A 17117-nucleotide genomic window follows, 5' to 3' on the forward strand; every position below is an offset into this window, starting at 1 on the left:
TATTTTTAAATGTTATCACAGCCAACTAAAAGGTTACGACTTCTATTATTTAAAATAATATATTTATATTTTATCAAGTTTATTTATTATTTATGTTTTATTATACAGTTATTTTCTTTGTTTTAATTAAAAATAAATAATAAATAAACTTGATAAAATCTAAATATATTATCATAAATATTAGAAGTCATAACCTTTTACTTGGTTTTGGTAGAATTTAAAAATAATGTGTAAAACTTTATAAATAATATTTTTACTGCTTGAAATTATATTTCAAGGTACTTGTTTGATATTTATGGCCACTTCAGTGACCATCTTGATACCATTTTGAGTTCAGTGACCAACTTGATACATTAAGCCCACTTCAGTGACCAACTTGATAATTAACCCGTATTTTTTTTCTATTTTTTTACCGTCAAGAAAAGCACGTAGTTTCTTGTAAACAAACGGGCACATTATTCTCCATAACTGATTATGTCAATTTATTATACTCATATTATAAAATATATTATTATTAATTATTATATTTATTTAAAATTTGGACAATTATTTGTCCGATAACCACAACGGCATGGTACAATCGTTACAAGAATAAATTGTTTTTGACTTTCAAACCATGCTATTATAAAGAATTGACGTCCATTGTATATATAAATACAAGCCAAGCAGCCATTGTATTAAAGTTTAATATATGCATTGCTTACGAGTTCATGACAAGTTGCTAGTATTTTGAATAAACGTTGCGGACGGAATCCTGTGATTGCAACCATTTTATTGACAAAGACAAGTGTCTTTGACAAAAAAATCTAAATAATATATTAAAAATATAATTTGTAATAAATAATTAAAATCTATTCACTATTTTAAAATTTATGATACAAATTTTATGAAAGAAATATTTTAAATTTCTTGAGTCTCTCTGGTATTAGCCATGTCATGATCGCAGGATGACTGGAACATGAACAAAGCTTATGACTGGAACATGGACAATCTCTCGGATCACAGTTTATATTTGATTTTTAAATACAATATACATTTTGTATTTAAAATTTATAAATAATACAAATCTTATGAAGAAATTATATTTAAATTGAATATAGTCTCAAACACAAACAATAATATAATCGAATCATATTTAGGTCTCATGTTACTTTTACAAAAATTGTTTACAAACTGATTCACCACAATATCCGAGTATGATGATACCAACGGGAGCTTACTTTTGTTGCTAAAATATTTTTTTATTTCTAAATCTGTATAATTATTCTGTATATAAATATTTTGATATTTTCTTTATAAGAGAAATATTTATTGGTTAAAATGTACACGTCTATATTTACAAAACAAATATTTCTCTATAATATAATAATATAATATTACAAAAAATATCGATTGGATGTCCGAACCTTAAATTTGTTAAGTCTCGGGTATAACAATTTAAGCATGGGATGGCGCTAGTAATTTATGTTTAAAATATCTTAAGAAAATATTTACAAATATATACAGTAATTCTGTATGTAAATATTTTGATTTTTTTTTTGAAAAAAATATTTATTTGTCAAAACGTACACGAATATATAATATATATTTATTTATAATAAAATAATATAAACTAACAAATAATATCGATTGGATCTCCAAATCCAAAATTAGTTAGTCTCGGCTATAACAATTTAAGTAGGTCGGCCCCAGCGATTTATGTTTAGAATAAAATAAAAGAACAGTGACGGTTTTGGCGTAAATGTGAACTAAAAATTTTCATGTCTATAAATAAATGAAGCCCTTGTAGTAGTAGTACTCTTCATTACACCGAACTCAAATTTATCAAACACTTACTTGCATCTCCATACCATTATTAGCATTCCATACTCTCTGGTCTCTTAACAATCTCGTTTCATTTGTTTGTCAGAAAATATTTTACTTACATGGCAGGACAATCACGAAAATGGATGATCCTCGTCGTTACAATATGGTTACAAGCTTTCACGGGCACCAACTTTGATTTTTCAGCGTATTCATCAGAGTTTAAGTCGGTTCTAGGAGTTTCTCAGGTGCAACTTAACTACCTGGCAGTGGCTTCTGATCTTGGCAAGGCTTTGGGATGGTCTTCCGGGCTCGCTTTGATGTACTTGCCATTGTGGCTCGTCATGTTTATGTCTGCGTTCATGGGGTTGGTTGGTTATGGTCTGCAATGGCTCGTCATTAGTAATATCATCACTCTTCCTTATTTCGCGGTTAGTTTTTCTCCTCAAATTTCATATATAATGTCTACATAAACGTATTGAAATGTCTGCGTCAGACTAAACATATCCAGTATATCTCACTCGAATAGACATTTATATTTCTTATAGGGGGGAAATGTTTAAGGTTGATAATTTGTGTCAATTTGATTTAAGGTTGATTTTGCATTGAGTGCTTAATTTGGGTAGTAGTGCTAAGCATGGTTTTGTGTTTGTGTGGGCTAGGGGTGATGTACTGTCACTTTCTTGTCATTTATTTCTTGCCAAATTATACATTTCTCTAGAGAGTTATTATTCTCTTCTAATCACTCTGAAATATGTCATGATATTAGCCACACAATATCTGTCTTCTCTCTTGGCATGCCAGCAAAAGGCATATGTTGCCACACTTTTTTGTTTCTTACTTTTACTTAAAATCAAGAATTAAAGTCTCAGCTTTGGCTTTATTGTTGATCTGGACGGACTCACAATCTAGATCCCCCTAGAACTTTGTAGAATGAAGTAGATAAGTTTAGCACAAACCGAACCTGATGAACATATGATAAGTTTAGAAGTTTTTATTGTCTGCTGAGCTAAACATATGATTAGGTTGTGTAAAATCCTCTTAGCACAAAATCTTGAAATTTTATAAAAGCTCGTAAAACCACAGGCCGCCCTGTAGTTCATCTGGTGCATGCACTGCGTGATTATTGTTTAAAACAATTTTGGAGCTGGCTAAGGCGATTAGAAAGTGGAACACATTTGCCGTTATAATGCTTCTACTGTTTTGTTCAATTATTGGTCAAAGATTAGTGCTAAATGCAAACAGTTTAATCAGACTTGATGTCCCTTGCAATAGAAACCTGTGGCGAATCTACAAAAGGTGTGATGTCATTTTTGTCCTCCCAGATATGAGCTGTTTTCGAAATAAGAATGATTTTATTGACTTGTTGGCAGCTTAGTGGAAAAAAAAAGAGTTAGTCAATGTAAGAGATTTGTATTATTGATAAGTGAGACTTAAAATAATCTATGCCATCTAGTTTGAAACTTTTTAATCAATAGTAATGTAAAACCATTCAGTGGTCAAAGCACCTTGTTAACACCATTGTTTCTAGTTTTTCCGGGATGCTGATCAATCTGCTAACAGAGTTACCACTGTATATAGCCAACTATGTGCTGAAAAAACTGTGATCACTTATTCCGGCTTCACTGCCAGTTTCACCAAATATGTTCCTTAAAAACCAAAATGAAAATTACGAAAATTATGGATAGTAGTCTGGTAGCAGGAATTAGTTTCTTGTATCATTGTTGAGAATGCTAAGCTATTAAAACTTATAAGAACTATATACACTTGGAAAGTGAGAATCGCGCCTTTGCCAATGAGATGACAGGGATGCTAAGGGTTTGCAGCCTGGTATCTTCACACCTGAAGCAAACTGCAAGAGGGTAATGTGCCCCTGATCCTATATTATAATGATGTAGAGCTAAGTAGTTATGACAAGTTTCAGGTGTTATAACTTTATAATTTATATGGGACTCAATAGACTGATATGGTTATGGTTGCTTATTCGTCTTGCAACTTGTTCCAGGTATTTCTGCTGTGCTTGCTTGCTGGCTGTAGCATTTGCTGGTTCAACACGGTCTGTTTCGTTCTCTGCATCAGAAATTTCCCTACCAATCGACCTCTAGCCATATCTCTAACCGTAAGCTTTAATGGTGTGAGTGCGGCCTTATACAACCTTGCTGCAAAAGCATTTGATTCGTCATCTAATGATACATACCTTCTTCTCAATGCATTTATCCCCCTTGTAACATCCATAGCAGCTCTAGTTCCAATTTTACGACAACCCTCATTAGACCCTCTTCCGGATGATGCTGTCAAACGTGATCAACTGATATTTCTACTCCTAAATTTCCTTGCTGTCACCACTGGCTTCTACCTCCTCTTCATCCCCTCAACAGATCCATCGTCTGCTCGTCTCCTCTTCTGTGGTGCCATAGCCCTCCTTATTCTTCCTTTATGCATCCCTGGTATGGTATATGCCCGAGACTGGTTTCACCATACAATATACTCTAGCTTTCGTGTTGAAGGCTCGGGTTTTATTCTTATCAATCATGTTGATCTTGAACTTCACAAGGAGATACTCAGCCGGGATAACAGTTTAGTTGATAATGCATCTTATGTCGATAGTGGTGATGGATATTATGATCTGCTCGATGGAAGTGAAACTGACTCTAGTGAAGGGTGCTGCAAGACGTTGATCACAAGAGACCGCTTGGCAATGCTTGGAGAAGAACACAAGGCAAAAATGCTTGTTCGTAGGATGGATTTTTGGCTGTACTACTTCGTGTACTTTTTCGGGGGTACAATTGGACTAGTGTATACCAACAATTTAGGACAGATAGCGCAGTCACTTGGACTAAGTTCCACAACCTCAACCCTTATCACAATCTATTCAGCTTTCTCCTTCTTTGGCCGCTTACTTTCTGCAACTCCAGATATCATCCGAACGTTAGTACACCAGTTCCCTTTTACAATTTCGCGTTTTAGTTTACATAAGTGTTTGCAAGTTTTAAGTTACTAACTCAACATTGTCACATTTGCAGGAAATTTTATTTTGCCAGGACTGGATGGTTAGCCATAGCGCTTTTGCCAACGCCAATTGCCTTCTTCTTACTCGCGGCATCTGGCAGTGAAGTAGCATTGCAGGCAGGCACAGCAATTATTGGGCTGAGCTCCGGGTTCATATTTGCAGCTGCTGTTTCAGTAACCTCTGAGCTTTTCGGACCTAGCAGTGTTGGTGTCAACCACAACATTCTTATAACCAATATCCCTATTGGCTCACTTCTATACGGTCTTCTCTCTGCCCTTGTTTACGATGCCAATGCAAGTCCTGACATTGAAATGATGCCCAACTCATTGGTTTGCATGGGAAGAAAATGCTATTTCTTAACTTTCGTGTGGTGGGGATGTGTCTCAGTTTTAGGCCTAGCATCAAGTGCTCTTTTGTTTCTAAGAACGCGATCAGCATATGATCATTTTGAAAAGAACCGAAGATCTGAACTGTTGTATTAACATATTAGTCATCCAAACTTACAGTTTGTCTTCATAGATCATCCAGGAACATAATTTGAGGAAGAAAAACTTGTACAGAGTCACTCTAAGTGTACTTATGTCATTCCATGTTTGAGCAAAGGAATCAGAAGCAGACATCACAGTCTGTACCGCTTCTCGGGCTCTTGTTCTTCTGATATATTGTGCTAAAAGTGTAGTAATTACTCTCCTTAAGTATTCTACTGATATTCTTACAATAATTAATAAAGTTGTCGCGACATATTTAATATCTGAGATAATGATGGACTTGTCGCTTAACCAGTCGATGGATTCGTTACCATAGCCTCTCCAGAAGGAATTAAACATATAAATCTGCATTAGTTTTTAATCTTTCTGATATGTTGGTTGGCTAGCTTCATTCAATATATTTGTTGCTGAGTGCAGGGGTTGAATTGGTTTAGGTTTCTGTGACCTACCAGTCCAAGATCATAATGGTTTAGTTTTTTCAGTGATTTTAATAAATTTAACTAAAAAAAAAAAGTTGTCATGTATTTGAGTTGTTAGTATATCAGATTTACTCGTTCCGTCCCACTCGAAAGCAGAGTATGAAGTATAAGATGTGCGTAGATTTGCCTCTGACACATAGAGAGCAGGTTTCCGTGAAGACCCTTAACTCTGAAGAGAAAAATTCGGTGAAAATAGACTCAACTTTTACAAGATATGTAAACTTTCAAAGGAGCTTAGAGTTTAACAGAATCTGCAGATAAGAGCAGATCATATGTATACAGATTATAATTTACACAGGCAACATTAGTTACATTATTTTACATCTTCATCAGTACTTTATAATTACATATTATGCCCTGCGATTGACGAAAACTGGAGACTCTTTCTTCTTCATTGAATTATTTCCATTGCTAACATTCCGTCCTGTTTTCGGAGAAACTGGCCAGTGGCCGCAAGTCACAGCCATGTCTCTCAGTGGCTGCACTGCTTCAAGTGTTTCGATGATTTGAGGCATTTTTGGCCTATCTTTCGGGTTCAGACTCACACAATGTAGCGCCAAATTTGCCATTTCTTTTGCTCCTTTAACTGAATATTGTCCTAGAAGTCGAGGATCTATGATGTAGCGTAGCCTCCGGCTACTAGTTAAGTAAGGCTTTGACCATTCGACAAGGTTTTGCTCTGTTTTCGCTCTAGTTTTATCCATGGCTCGTCGTCCAGTTAGTAATTCAAGCAGGACAACTCCGAAGCTATAAATATCACTCTTTGTAGTCAAGTGTCCTGCATAATCAATGGCAGAATGATATATTTGAATATAAATTAGTCTCATAACAATGTAGTTTAGTTCAATTTTGTAAAATTTAGAATGGTGAAAAATGTAAAAAAAAATAATTTAGGGGGGACACGTGTTCCCTGTGCTCCTTGCTAGATCCACCCCTGCTTATGATAGTTACCTGTGCTAACATATTCAGGAGCTGCATATCCATAAGTCCCCATTACGCGAGTAGTCACATGCGTCTCTGATCCTTCCGGTCCCATTGTTGCAAGTCCAAAATCCGACAATTTTGCATTGAACTCCTACGTACATTGACAAAATATCCACCCTAAGGCCTAAGCACACATGTTTCATCATCTAAGAGATGTTACACAGACAAACTTACAGAATCAAGGAGGATATTTGAGGTTTTGAAGTCGCGGTAAATGACAGGCTTCTCAGCACCATGCAAGAAAGCCAGGCCTTTGGCAGCTCCAATGCTAATCTTCAATCTTGTTCCCCATGGCAATGAAACAGATATCCCTGCACCGTTTTTTCCCATTAACATCAAATATTCGCGTACACTATGTATGAAGGCTCCTGAAACTCTCAACATCTATTTAACTACTACTACATATTGAACAAGCAAAAACATATATGCATACTCTTGAACAAATGATTCTCCAGGCTTCCACGAGGCATGAACTCGTATACAAGAAGTCGTTCCTCATCTTCACAGCAATATCCAATCAGTTTAACCAAGTTCGGGTGCCTGAGCTGCCCCAGAAATATCACCTCCGCCTGTAACAAAACAATTTCATTAATTCTTCTGTTGTTAAAATAGCACATTAATTTAAAATATTCAGTCATTCTGTACACATATCTTGCAATTTCTTTTTTTGCCCCAGCATCACCACATAAAAAAGGGATCTTATCAACTTGTTCTGCCCCGATGAGCTCATGAGCTTGGTCTTACTTCACCGTTAATAATTTGTATTGACTATTTTGCAATTGGGTTGACTTAGTTGACATTTCATCTAATTAATCAAACGGCATACTTGATTATATAATGTTTCAAAATTATTTTACTAGCTAGTCTTGTTGAGCTTTAGTTAGGCTACTGATAGATACATAAAGTAATGGTTAGTACACCAGCTACATAAACCAAACATATTCTCCCATAGCTACCGGGCATTATGTGAAAGTATATCTATATAATTCTCAAGTAGGGCATCTTAGTAATGATCAAATTCCACAATCACAATCCCTTTGTATAGCCCATATGCAATTTTACCAGAAGCGCAGATACATTCATAGCTGACTTTTAGGGTCTGAGTTATTACGGAGAATTCAAATTTTACTTTCGAGTGAGACATAATTTGGTTAGATTAGTATATCAAAACATGCATACTACTAATGAGGAAGAACAACAACATGCATGGTGAAAATAGTTCTGATGAAATGCTACATTATTAGAAAAAAACGCGTAATTGAACTTACAAGCCATTCTCTGTGACCTTGAAGTCCTTCGATATCAAGAAGCTTAACAGCAACAGCTTGAGCCTTCAATCCTGCCCTCATATTTTCATCCACATAACCCTTATGAACTGTCCCGAACCCCCCTTCCCCCAACAAAAAACTGCTCGAAAAATTCTGTGTTATAGCCCTCAACTCAGTCAACTGAAAATCAAACAAATCCTGGCCAAAAGTCTGCATCAAATCCTCATTAATCCGACTAGAAGAAGTCCGACTTATATCTGAAACAGAAATCAAGCGAAAAGATGGCATTGGAGCAACATTTTTAGAAAAATCAGACCGCGAAGTCCTGCACCTGCTAAAATTGCGAAAAATTGTGTGATCCTCAGCTGAACAGCAGTTTGCTGTAAAGGGCTTCCAGGGCTTTGATTCTTTCATGTTTGGCTACAGAGGAGATTGGTTGAGAAAGAATAAATGTGTGCACAGAATATATTTATAGGAGAGTGACCAACTGACCATGATGTGTGATTATTACACTAATGCAAGATTAGTTTTTTATGTCAAAGATATGTATTGATAGATGACATTTCTTTCTCTAACTGCTCCAACCACTCTACTAAACTCAGTAATCTGTTCTAATCTTTCATTGGCTAATATATTTTGTTTCTTCATTTGTCATATTAGTTACTTGTCAACAATCCATTCTTATTGGCTTCAAACTAATATTGTGCCAATAATAATTTTTTTCCCTCTGTTTAAATCACTACATATTGAGATGTTCGGACAAGTTTTCACGTGTCTCGACTAATTCCAGACGGTGATGATTAACACGAGATTCCGTAATTATGGTCATCCACTTAAATCTGTATCGCTCTTGTAAAGAACCGGACCGAAGTCTGTATGCCTACTCTCACAATTTCATATTCGAGTTTTTTCAATCAAATATGTTCGAGTTTTTTCAATCAAATAGAACTTTCCCAAATAGTAATTATCCTCCTGTCAACTAAAATATGTGAAAACTATTAAACAGACACACTTGGTCTAGGACATATAAAAGATAGCATATGTCTAGAGGAGGAAAAAAGCGTTGAACGAGAAAAATTCTAAAAAACTAATTTTTCACTGAATGATGTTGTAACACCCCTATACATACATCAAAAATTTAGGATTAAGTTGTTCAACATTTTTTTTCCGCTAAACGTATACTACTAACATACATATGTCAGGACTGAAACATAAACAGACTCCTTTGGTAACTCATTTGACTCCAAGATATTAGAACAAATTGCTATGATATAGTCTAATGGATAATATAATAGGAGTGACGAAATAAGGGGATGGTGGGCAAATTAGAATAACAAAGTTGTGGTTAGTTGAGTACCAATGTTGCACAATTCAGCCCCCACCTGGCCTGTCTTTTAGTAGTTTTTTCAAATCAGGGACCATTGCAAAGTCAAGAATATTACTTGTGCTATGTGTGTCTTTATATATTCTTGCCAAAAGATTTATTATAGTTTTGCATTACTTAAAAATATCCATAACGTTTTACCTAATCTCGATCAAATGTTGCTTATTATCGCAAAAATACCAAAGAAGGTACCATAACGACTACTTGTTGGTCCAAATTCGAGGCAGGACCGGTCCATCCTTGAGTGATGATTTTAGGCCCTAAAATTAGGCCCTGTATTAGACCACTCACTAGCTTCAGAGACATTGCAGAAACAGGGAATCCAGTTTCTGCAAAATTTGATCACAGCTAGCTTCAGTGGTCTATGCTTGTGTGAAGGGGGATGATGATCGTGATCGTCCTAAACATTGCATTAGCAACAACGAAAAATGTATTTGATATATCGCAATGTATTACCGTATTTCTTTAATAGAGGAGGAGTGTTTACCAGAATCATATTGTATTCTAACATTCTCTCTACCGTATTATTTTAATAGAGGAGGAGTACTTACCAGGATCATATTGTATTCTAACATCCTCCTTCACTCGAAAACCAATATCTTGATCGAAAATGGATCATGAACATATATCTTTAAAACATTGACTCCGAGTCTCGTGCAAGTCTGGCCTATCAAGATCGTATTTTATTCCTAACAATATGAGGCAAATTAGATGTTGATTATTCCCGGTATGAAACAGGAAATGCACGGGTGAGGAAAAATGGGAAGACACAATCAGGAAAAAATTAATTTAATTTAATTGTTTCGAACCTGATGCTTTATTCTGTATATATTGTTGTGATTTGTAACGATCTGTCGCTACTTTATCAAAAGTTGTCACACTCTCATCACGTTTATACATCTTTTTCTACTCAACATTTATTTTAATATATTTTTCAAAATTTAATTTTATAATTATTTTTCATTTTTTCCTAAATGAAAATTTATAATTGTCCTGTGAAATTAGGGTTTCCTATACGTCTTATTTGAAGGCCAAAATGAAGAAGAGGTGTGCAAAGAAGGGGTGGATTCGCATAAAGAATGATTGTCGTGGGTTGTATATTCGATCAGACAACCTCGGACCAGGCGCCATGAGGAAGGGAAGGCGAGTACACGTAAGAGTTCCTCAATCATCGTATCTTTAATCTTTTGTGTTTCTGTTCATGTTTTGTGTTGTATAATTCATTGTATCTGTATTGAAATTCTAGTTTGTCGCTGGTGTACCTATGAAGAAAATCTACGATGCGTCGAAAAACAAGAAATTGTATCCCATATATATGGATGAATATGTTTGTCTTACGGAGCTGGCTATTCACCTCTATAATATCAAGGAGGTTTGTTTCTCGGGCTCTCGACAAGCGATTGATGCAACATTCTGTGTGTATTTCAGATTTCCGATTAATTCTTGTGGTATTTGTTATTTAACTAACGATTTATACGTACAAGTGATTGATGCAACTATCTGCATGTGTTTCAGATTTCCGATTAATTTTTTTGGTATTTGTTATTTAACTAATTATTTATACATACAAGCGATTGATGCAACTATCTGCATGTGTTTCAGATTTTCGATTAATTTTTTTGGTATTTGTTATTTAACTAATTATTTATACATACAAGCGATTGATGCAACTATGTGCATGTATTTCAGATTTCCGATTAATTCTTTTATGCATACAGCATACACAATTCAGCCAAGTCAAGCTGCTTAAGATAGTGACAGAGCAAGGTGGGTATTGGGTAAATCATATCACATTTGAAGCCCTGTCACCTCTCGGGGATGCTACAGTTTTTAAAACAACAATAACGGAGATTTTTCGCCAATATCGGAAGATAGAGATTAAGCCTGTTAAGCTCAAATGCTCTCAGTCTCATGACAATGGTGAAAAGTCTAAACAAGATCCGCCCCTTGATATTGCTCAACAGCCCGTCATCAAAACTTTCCCTGCTGTATGTTTCCATATTCCTATTAGCCATGCCTTCGCTATCCTATGTGCGCGCTAGTGCTTGTTATACTCACTCGTATGATTTATGTATATTGAATTTCTGCAATGTAGAAAGCTTTGGTAGATCTGGCCCCTTTTCTCTCCCAGTATGCTCTTATCATGTATAACATAGACGAGGTCCGTCTCCTATTATTTATCTTTGTTTTAATTAATAATTTAATATTTATAATTATTAATATCTAATCAGTTACACTGCATACACTCTCGTGCGCACACACAGGTAAAAATAAAAAGAGAGGCAGTTCATGACATTTCCTCACTGAAAGTTGTCAAGGCAATTAAACTTGATTCAGAGGAGGGTACTCTTTACCACGTTACTTTCACAGCCTCCTTGCGTGATGAGAGCAAGAACATTGAGACCTTCGAGACACAAATATGTGTGCCTACCCTCTTCCCAAATATGACCATGGAAGTAAGGGAAATTAAGATGATCAAGCATGACTGATGCAGGTTATTCTATCCTGCATTCCCTAATTTATTATGCTGTTTTGATTTCAAGTGCTCCTCAGTTTATCCCTCCCCCTTTCTTCCTTCTTTTCTCGACTTTGAAATTTTCTTTTTTGTATAGTGAATACTGCTGCATCCTGCTCATATTTTTAACTGGATATAAATTAGACTCTTTACTGTTGACATGACGACATGCGTGCTTCCCTCAATCTCCAGGTTTTCGTCCAACTAGCAAGTTTATAGCGGCATTGAGTTGAGTTGAGTTGAGTTGTGATGCTACCAGCATCAGGGACGGAGCCACACTGGGGGCAGTGGGGGTACTTGCCCCCAGTAGCTCGTGAATGGTTTACTAGTTCTATTATGTAAAATTAATGAAGTATGGCTTTGCCCCCTTGGTTTAGATGTGTGTCTTTTCTGGATGTGGTTCAAGTTCGACTCCTCCCAGTTTCATTTGATTTTTTCTTGCCCATTCTTTACTACATTTGTTTTCTTTTTTGCCCAGTCTTGTGTCTCAGCCTCTTCAGTCCTAATATTTGCTTGTATCAGACTCTCACAGCCCATAAGGCTGGGCTAATATCACTACTTCTCTCCATATTTTGTGAATTTCTTATCATAAATTCGTATATTTAACTCATTAATCAACTCAAACCATTTTTGGTTAAAAGAAAATTAGCGATTTTTTTTTTGGTGTGTTTTTTGCCCCCACATAACCAAATTCCTAGATCCGTCCCTGACCAGCATGTTCGTTTTTATATGACTATTGAATCAAACAATACAAATGTGTTGCTGAGTCTCATTTTGCAAACTGGGGGTTGTATTATCTGTAGTTTGTGTTTGCAAAGCAAGCAACTCTGATGCAAGCCAACAAAGTGGCAATTTTTTCTTGTTTGGCAGGTGGTCAGAGTATTTCTGCAGTCTAAACTGTGAAAACCGAACATGCATTTTGTTAATTTACTGACTACATTTATACGTACAAGCAATTGATGCAACTATCTGTAGTAAGATTCTGCATGTATTTCTGATTTCCGATTAATTCTTCTAGTATCAAACAAAGAATTTATACATATCTGTAGTAGGATGTTGGTTTCTTCTTCTTCTTTTTTTTCCCCCGCTAAGTTTGTGTTAACCTGCAGTATGATGTTGTGGCCAAATTAACTTGCAAAAATGAGTTATACAAAGCAGATTAGATGCTGATTATCTTAATTCATGTGTTTATAATTCTCTCTTTTGTACACAGCAATGTCCACACTTGTCACCTTTTATACTGTGCGAACGCAAACCTAGAGAGTTGAAAGCAAAATGTCATATGTTCACATCTCTCCGAAAAGTTGTTGGTTTTCATAAGGGCTAACTTATTGCTTTGAGAAATACCCAGAAAGGAGTATAATGAATTAACGACGTTACTTCATTACTTGGTATTTAGAATGTCCAAGCTAAGGCACGTACATGATAATATTTGCGTTGTGGTTTAAGAAGAGCTGTATGAAAAATTATTTATTTATTTTAAAATAATTTATATTAAGATATACCAATAAGTATTCACATCAACAAACCTAATTAAAATATTTCACATCAATTGATATGTCATTATGTATAAATTTTCTGTGTATAATTATTTACACCTAGTACTACTTTTAATTGAATCTGTCCGAAATGTATACTGCATTATGAAAAGTTCATATAATTTCGAAAGCTAAAACTAAGATCAAATTTTAAAAATATGATTAATATTTATTAAAATTAGTTGGTGATGATTCTTGATTGATCAAAGATATTAACATATAGGTGAATTAATTAATTTAAATTTCTATTATAAGTTATTAGTCAGTGTTTGAAAAATTTTGATTTATTAAAAATTCCTGATTTTATTAAAAAAATAATTTGTTTTTTTAAAACTTTCAGTAATTTATTTATTGCATTTCGTTTTGACTAAAAATTCTGATTTATTCATAAAATTTGCAACAAATAAATCAGAAATCGATAGAATAACCGGTTTTCAATTTTTAACTAGGGTCTTTCTAGTGTGTGCCCAAGGGCACACATTAAGCACTAAATTTGATGAGTTTAGTGGATTTTGATTGGTGGAGTTGGTGTAAATGCAAGGGGGGTCATCCATATTTATGATTACATGACCAATAAGAATGCACCAAACTCATAAAAATTAGTGCTTAGTGTGTGCCCTTGGGCACACCATAGAAAAACCGTTTTAACTATGGTTTAATTTTTCTTTTTAGGATTCGTATAATCGTATCCTGATGATATTAATCCCTATTCCCGAAGAGACCGGCCTATGTTCCAAGTCGGGCCAACACACGCCCACGCATAGTAGTTAAACAATTTGACTCAAGCCAAACGAGAGCGAGAGAGAGAGAGAGAGAGAGAGATTTGAGAGAGAGGATGACAAGGGGAAAACAAAAGATAGAAGCCCAGAAAAAGAACGCAGAGAAGAATCAGAAATCAAAAGGCTCTCAATTTGAACATCGTGCTGTTGCCCTCAAAGTCACCTGTTCTATTTGTAAAGTACTCTCTCTCTCTCTCTCTCTCTCTCTCCTCCCTCTGTTTTATATAGATTATGTGTGTGTGTTTTTTCTTGATTTCTTGATTTGGGTCCTGATTTTGTGTATGGTTATTATATGAATTTGGGTGGTTTTGTTTTCTTGATTTGTGTGCCAAAGTTTTGATTTTGATTTTGATTTATGTGTTTGAACTTTGAGGTTAAGTTTGAGCTTTAAAGAATTCAGAAACATGAAAGAAGTAATGATTCTGATAGTAGGAAGAATTGTTCGAAAAAAGATTGGAATTTTGACAGAAAACGAAGATTATGTTATGTTAAACGACAAGGATGGGATAAGGTACAAGTACGGTGTAGATTGTTAATGTTTCGGTTGATTAATCTGTGATGAGAATATATAGTTTTGGTGGTAGTAATGTTAAGTAGTTCCTTTGATCCTGTAGTCTTGCTTGCTATTGTTCGATGCCTGATCCCATATCAATGGTAGGAAGGAATGGAATGTCGTAGTTATACAATGAGTTTGTGGTGGTAGAGAATCGAAGGTAGAAGAGAAAGATCAAAGAGGGAAGAGTGAAGAAAATGAGGGAGTTCAAAATTTTGATGATAAACTTTGTGAATGAAGGAAAAGAATTTTGGATTATTGTAGAACTGGTTTGATCAAGCCCAAATATAATGTGTGAATAGAATGGACTATGAAGTATGAATGCAATATGTAACAATGTCAATGTTACCATACATTTTTCACTCCATTCTCACCCCTCCCCTCCCCCTTTCGTATTCGTATGACTTCATGCAACTATACGACCGGGTTCTAGCATTTTAACTTGTATTAGCACTCGTTGTTCTAGGCACTCATTCACTAAGAGGTTAATGCCTTATAGACCTTGCACCTTGGCACCTTCAAAGGGTTATTGAGATATAGGAATATGTGTGATTCGGGGAATCTTATATAGGAGTAGTTTTTTTCTTGTTGTGTGGAAAGTTATTTTTACTTTATTGAGTCCTAATATCTGTTGCCACTCTTGTTGCACGTATCTTTGAACTGAGATGAGTGCCTCACCAAACTTGTGCACACACGCCTGAGGCTTGTGCTCATGAAATTGAATGCAGCAACCCCTACACCTTGATGCCCTCGCAAGTTGCATCTGCAGAATTTTCACTATTATAAGTAAAAGAAGTAGTAAGTCTCCGATAATACAATAAACCAAGTAATAAGTCTCCAATAATACAATAAACACAACCAAGTAACACCATTGTAAAACTAAATTTATTATTATTATGAATAGATTATTGATGTTGGATAATTAAATAATGTCTTTGGTCATATATGACTAATGGTAAGTTGGGTGGGTTTGGGTGTTGTGGGACTCTATGATATATACTTATTGAAGTTCTTTGAACATGCTAGGACGTTTTGGTGAAGGTAAAAATCATATTTTCTGGTTATTAGGAACATGCCAGTTGAAGGCTTGAAGCTCATTCTGGGCTGAGAGTGCTTCAATAGGCTTGCAACCTCTTTGGCTGTGTATTGTAAGCTGTTTTGCACTTTGGAAATGACTGGATGACTTTTAAAGAAACTTGAAAAGTGACAGAGGGATGCTTCTAAGATTTTACCTCTTCACTTTGAATTTCTTTTTTATCATAAATCGTTTTCGAAGGAGGGTCCCTTGCGGCATCTCACTTTTGAAGTTACTATCTAGTTTATAGGGCAGGTATTTGTGGCAAGAGATCAAATGTTGATCTACACATGATTCATTCTTCCCTATTATCTTCCCCGGTTGTCCTCTAAATTATAAGTTTTATAAATTTTTGTTTTTTTTTTTGTAATTTCAGGCGCAACTGGCAAATCAGAACCAACTCAATGATCACTATTCTGCCAAGCATCCAAAAGAAAAGCCCCCAAGCAATTCAGAATAATCTTCCCATCTTCTGATTTCAGAACCTTAAAATGTAATCTGAGTTGAAATCATTCGGGCCAATAAATATAATAATTACCGGATTTCTTGAATGAGTTTGTTGTTGCATGTTCCAAATTGGTTTATCTTCGAGATGGTTTTAACAACATGCTTGTGGAATGCCTGGAGAAGGCCCGTGTTTACAATACTTCTTTTGCTTTTCTTTTCCTTTTTCTATTATGCCATATATTATGATAAGTGGAGTGAGGGACTTATGATAGAAATACCAAACACTTGGACATAATACATATGATGAAACCATGTTTTTTGTCTTTGATAGCTTTATGAGTTGCTTATATACCGCCCTAGTACTTGCTCTATAAGTTTTGAGAGATTTCGCACTTGCGGAGAATTTGAACAAAATATGGTGGTTATGTTTCCTACGGGAAGATGGGATTTGTAGGACATATCCTCCAAATGTTGGGTACACAGATATGTAATCTCCTTCCCTTTTCTATTTATGCACCGTCAAGAGTGGCCTCCATCTTTTTGCATATATTAGTGACATTAGTCTTTCATATGAATGCTTCTCCATCAACTGTATATTGATCCTTTGCTGCTGTCGAATGAAATGATCTTGCTACTTGCTGTTGGCATTCATCACACTGGTTTGTTTTGATGAATGTTCACCTTTGCTGATAATAATAATGAATGAGTTCTAAAATTATTATAATGAAATATATTACTTATTAGAGTTATTTGTCAAAGAAATTAAATAATCATTCTGTTTCGTACATTTGTCA

General features: G+C 35.2%; 3 protein-coding genes across 6 annotated transcripts; 2 read left to right on the top strand and 1 right to left on the bottom strand.

Moving 5' to 3' along the window:
- Positions 1-1788: 1788 nt before the first annotated feature.
- LOC108213769 (protein NUCLEAR FUSION DEFECTIVE 4) lies at positions 1789-5666 on the top strand. Its single transcript, XM_017385564.2, has 3 exons — positions 1789-2234; positions 3809-4731; positions 4827-5666. Exons 1-3 carry the CDS (start codon positions 1926-1928, stop codon positions 5293-5295), a joined length of 1701 nt encoding a protein of 566 aa, XP_017241053.1. The 5' UTR covers positions 1789-1925; the 3' UTR covers positions 5296-5666.
- Positions 5667-5928: 262 nt separating this feature from the next.
- LOC108212571 (probable serine/threonine-protein kinase PBL15) lies at positions 5929-8531 on the bottom strand. The gene is made up of 5 exons (XM_017384298.2): positions 8033-8531; positions 7198-7333; positions 6939-7075; positions 6732-6855; positions 5929-6558 (listed from the first exon to the last, which is right to left on the bottom strand). Exons 1-5 carry the CDS (start codon positions 8444-8446, stop codon positions 6131-6133), a joined length of 1239 nt encoding a protein of 412 aa, XP_017239787.1. The 5' UTR covers positions 8447-8531; the 3' UTR covers positions 5929-6130.
- Positions 8532-10292: 1761 nt separating this feature from the next.
- On the top strand, positions 10293-16653 carry LOC108217823 (uncharacterized). 4 transcript variants are annotated; one of them, XR_001806253.2, is made up of 7 exons: positions 10293-10569; positions 10663-10788; positions 11135-11404; positions 11512-11577; positions 11681-11910; positions 14142-14427; positions 16253-16653. XR_001806253.2 is itself a non-coding variant. In XM_017390889.2 (6 exons), the coding sequence occupies exons 1-5, from the start codon at positions 10453-10455 to the stop codon at positions 11903-11905; spliced, it is 804 nt and encodes a 267-aa protein (XP_017246378.1). In that variant the 5' UTR covers positions 10293-10452; the 3' UTR covers positions 11906-11910; positions 12029-13005. The 4 variants fall into 4 exon arrangements, 3 of the variants coding, with proteins under 3 accessions (XP_017246378.1, XP_017246450.1, XP_017246314.1); XM_017390889.2 differs by lacking the exons at positions 14142-14427; positions 16253-16653 and adding an exon at positions 12029-13005; XM_017390961.2 differs by lacking the exons at positions 14142-14427; positions 16253-16653 and adding an exon at positions 12124-13005.
- Positions 16654-17117: the final 464 nt, after the last annotated feature.

This window comes from Daucus carota, chromosome 1 (genome assembly GCF_001625215.2).
Source record: "Daucus carota subsp. sativus chromosome 1, DH1 v3.0, whole genome shotgun sequence".
Classification (NCBI taxonomy): Eukaryota; Viridiplantae; Streptophyta; class Magnoliopsida; order Apiales; family Apiaceae; genus Daucus; species Daucus carota.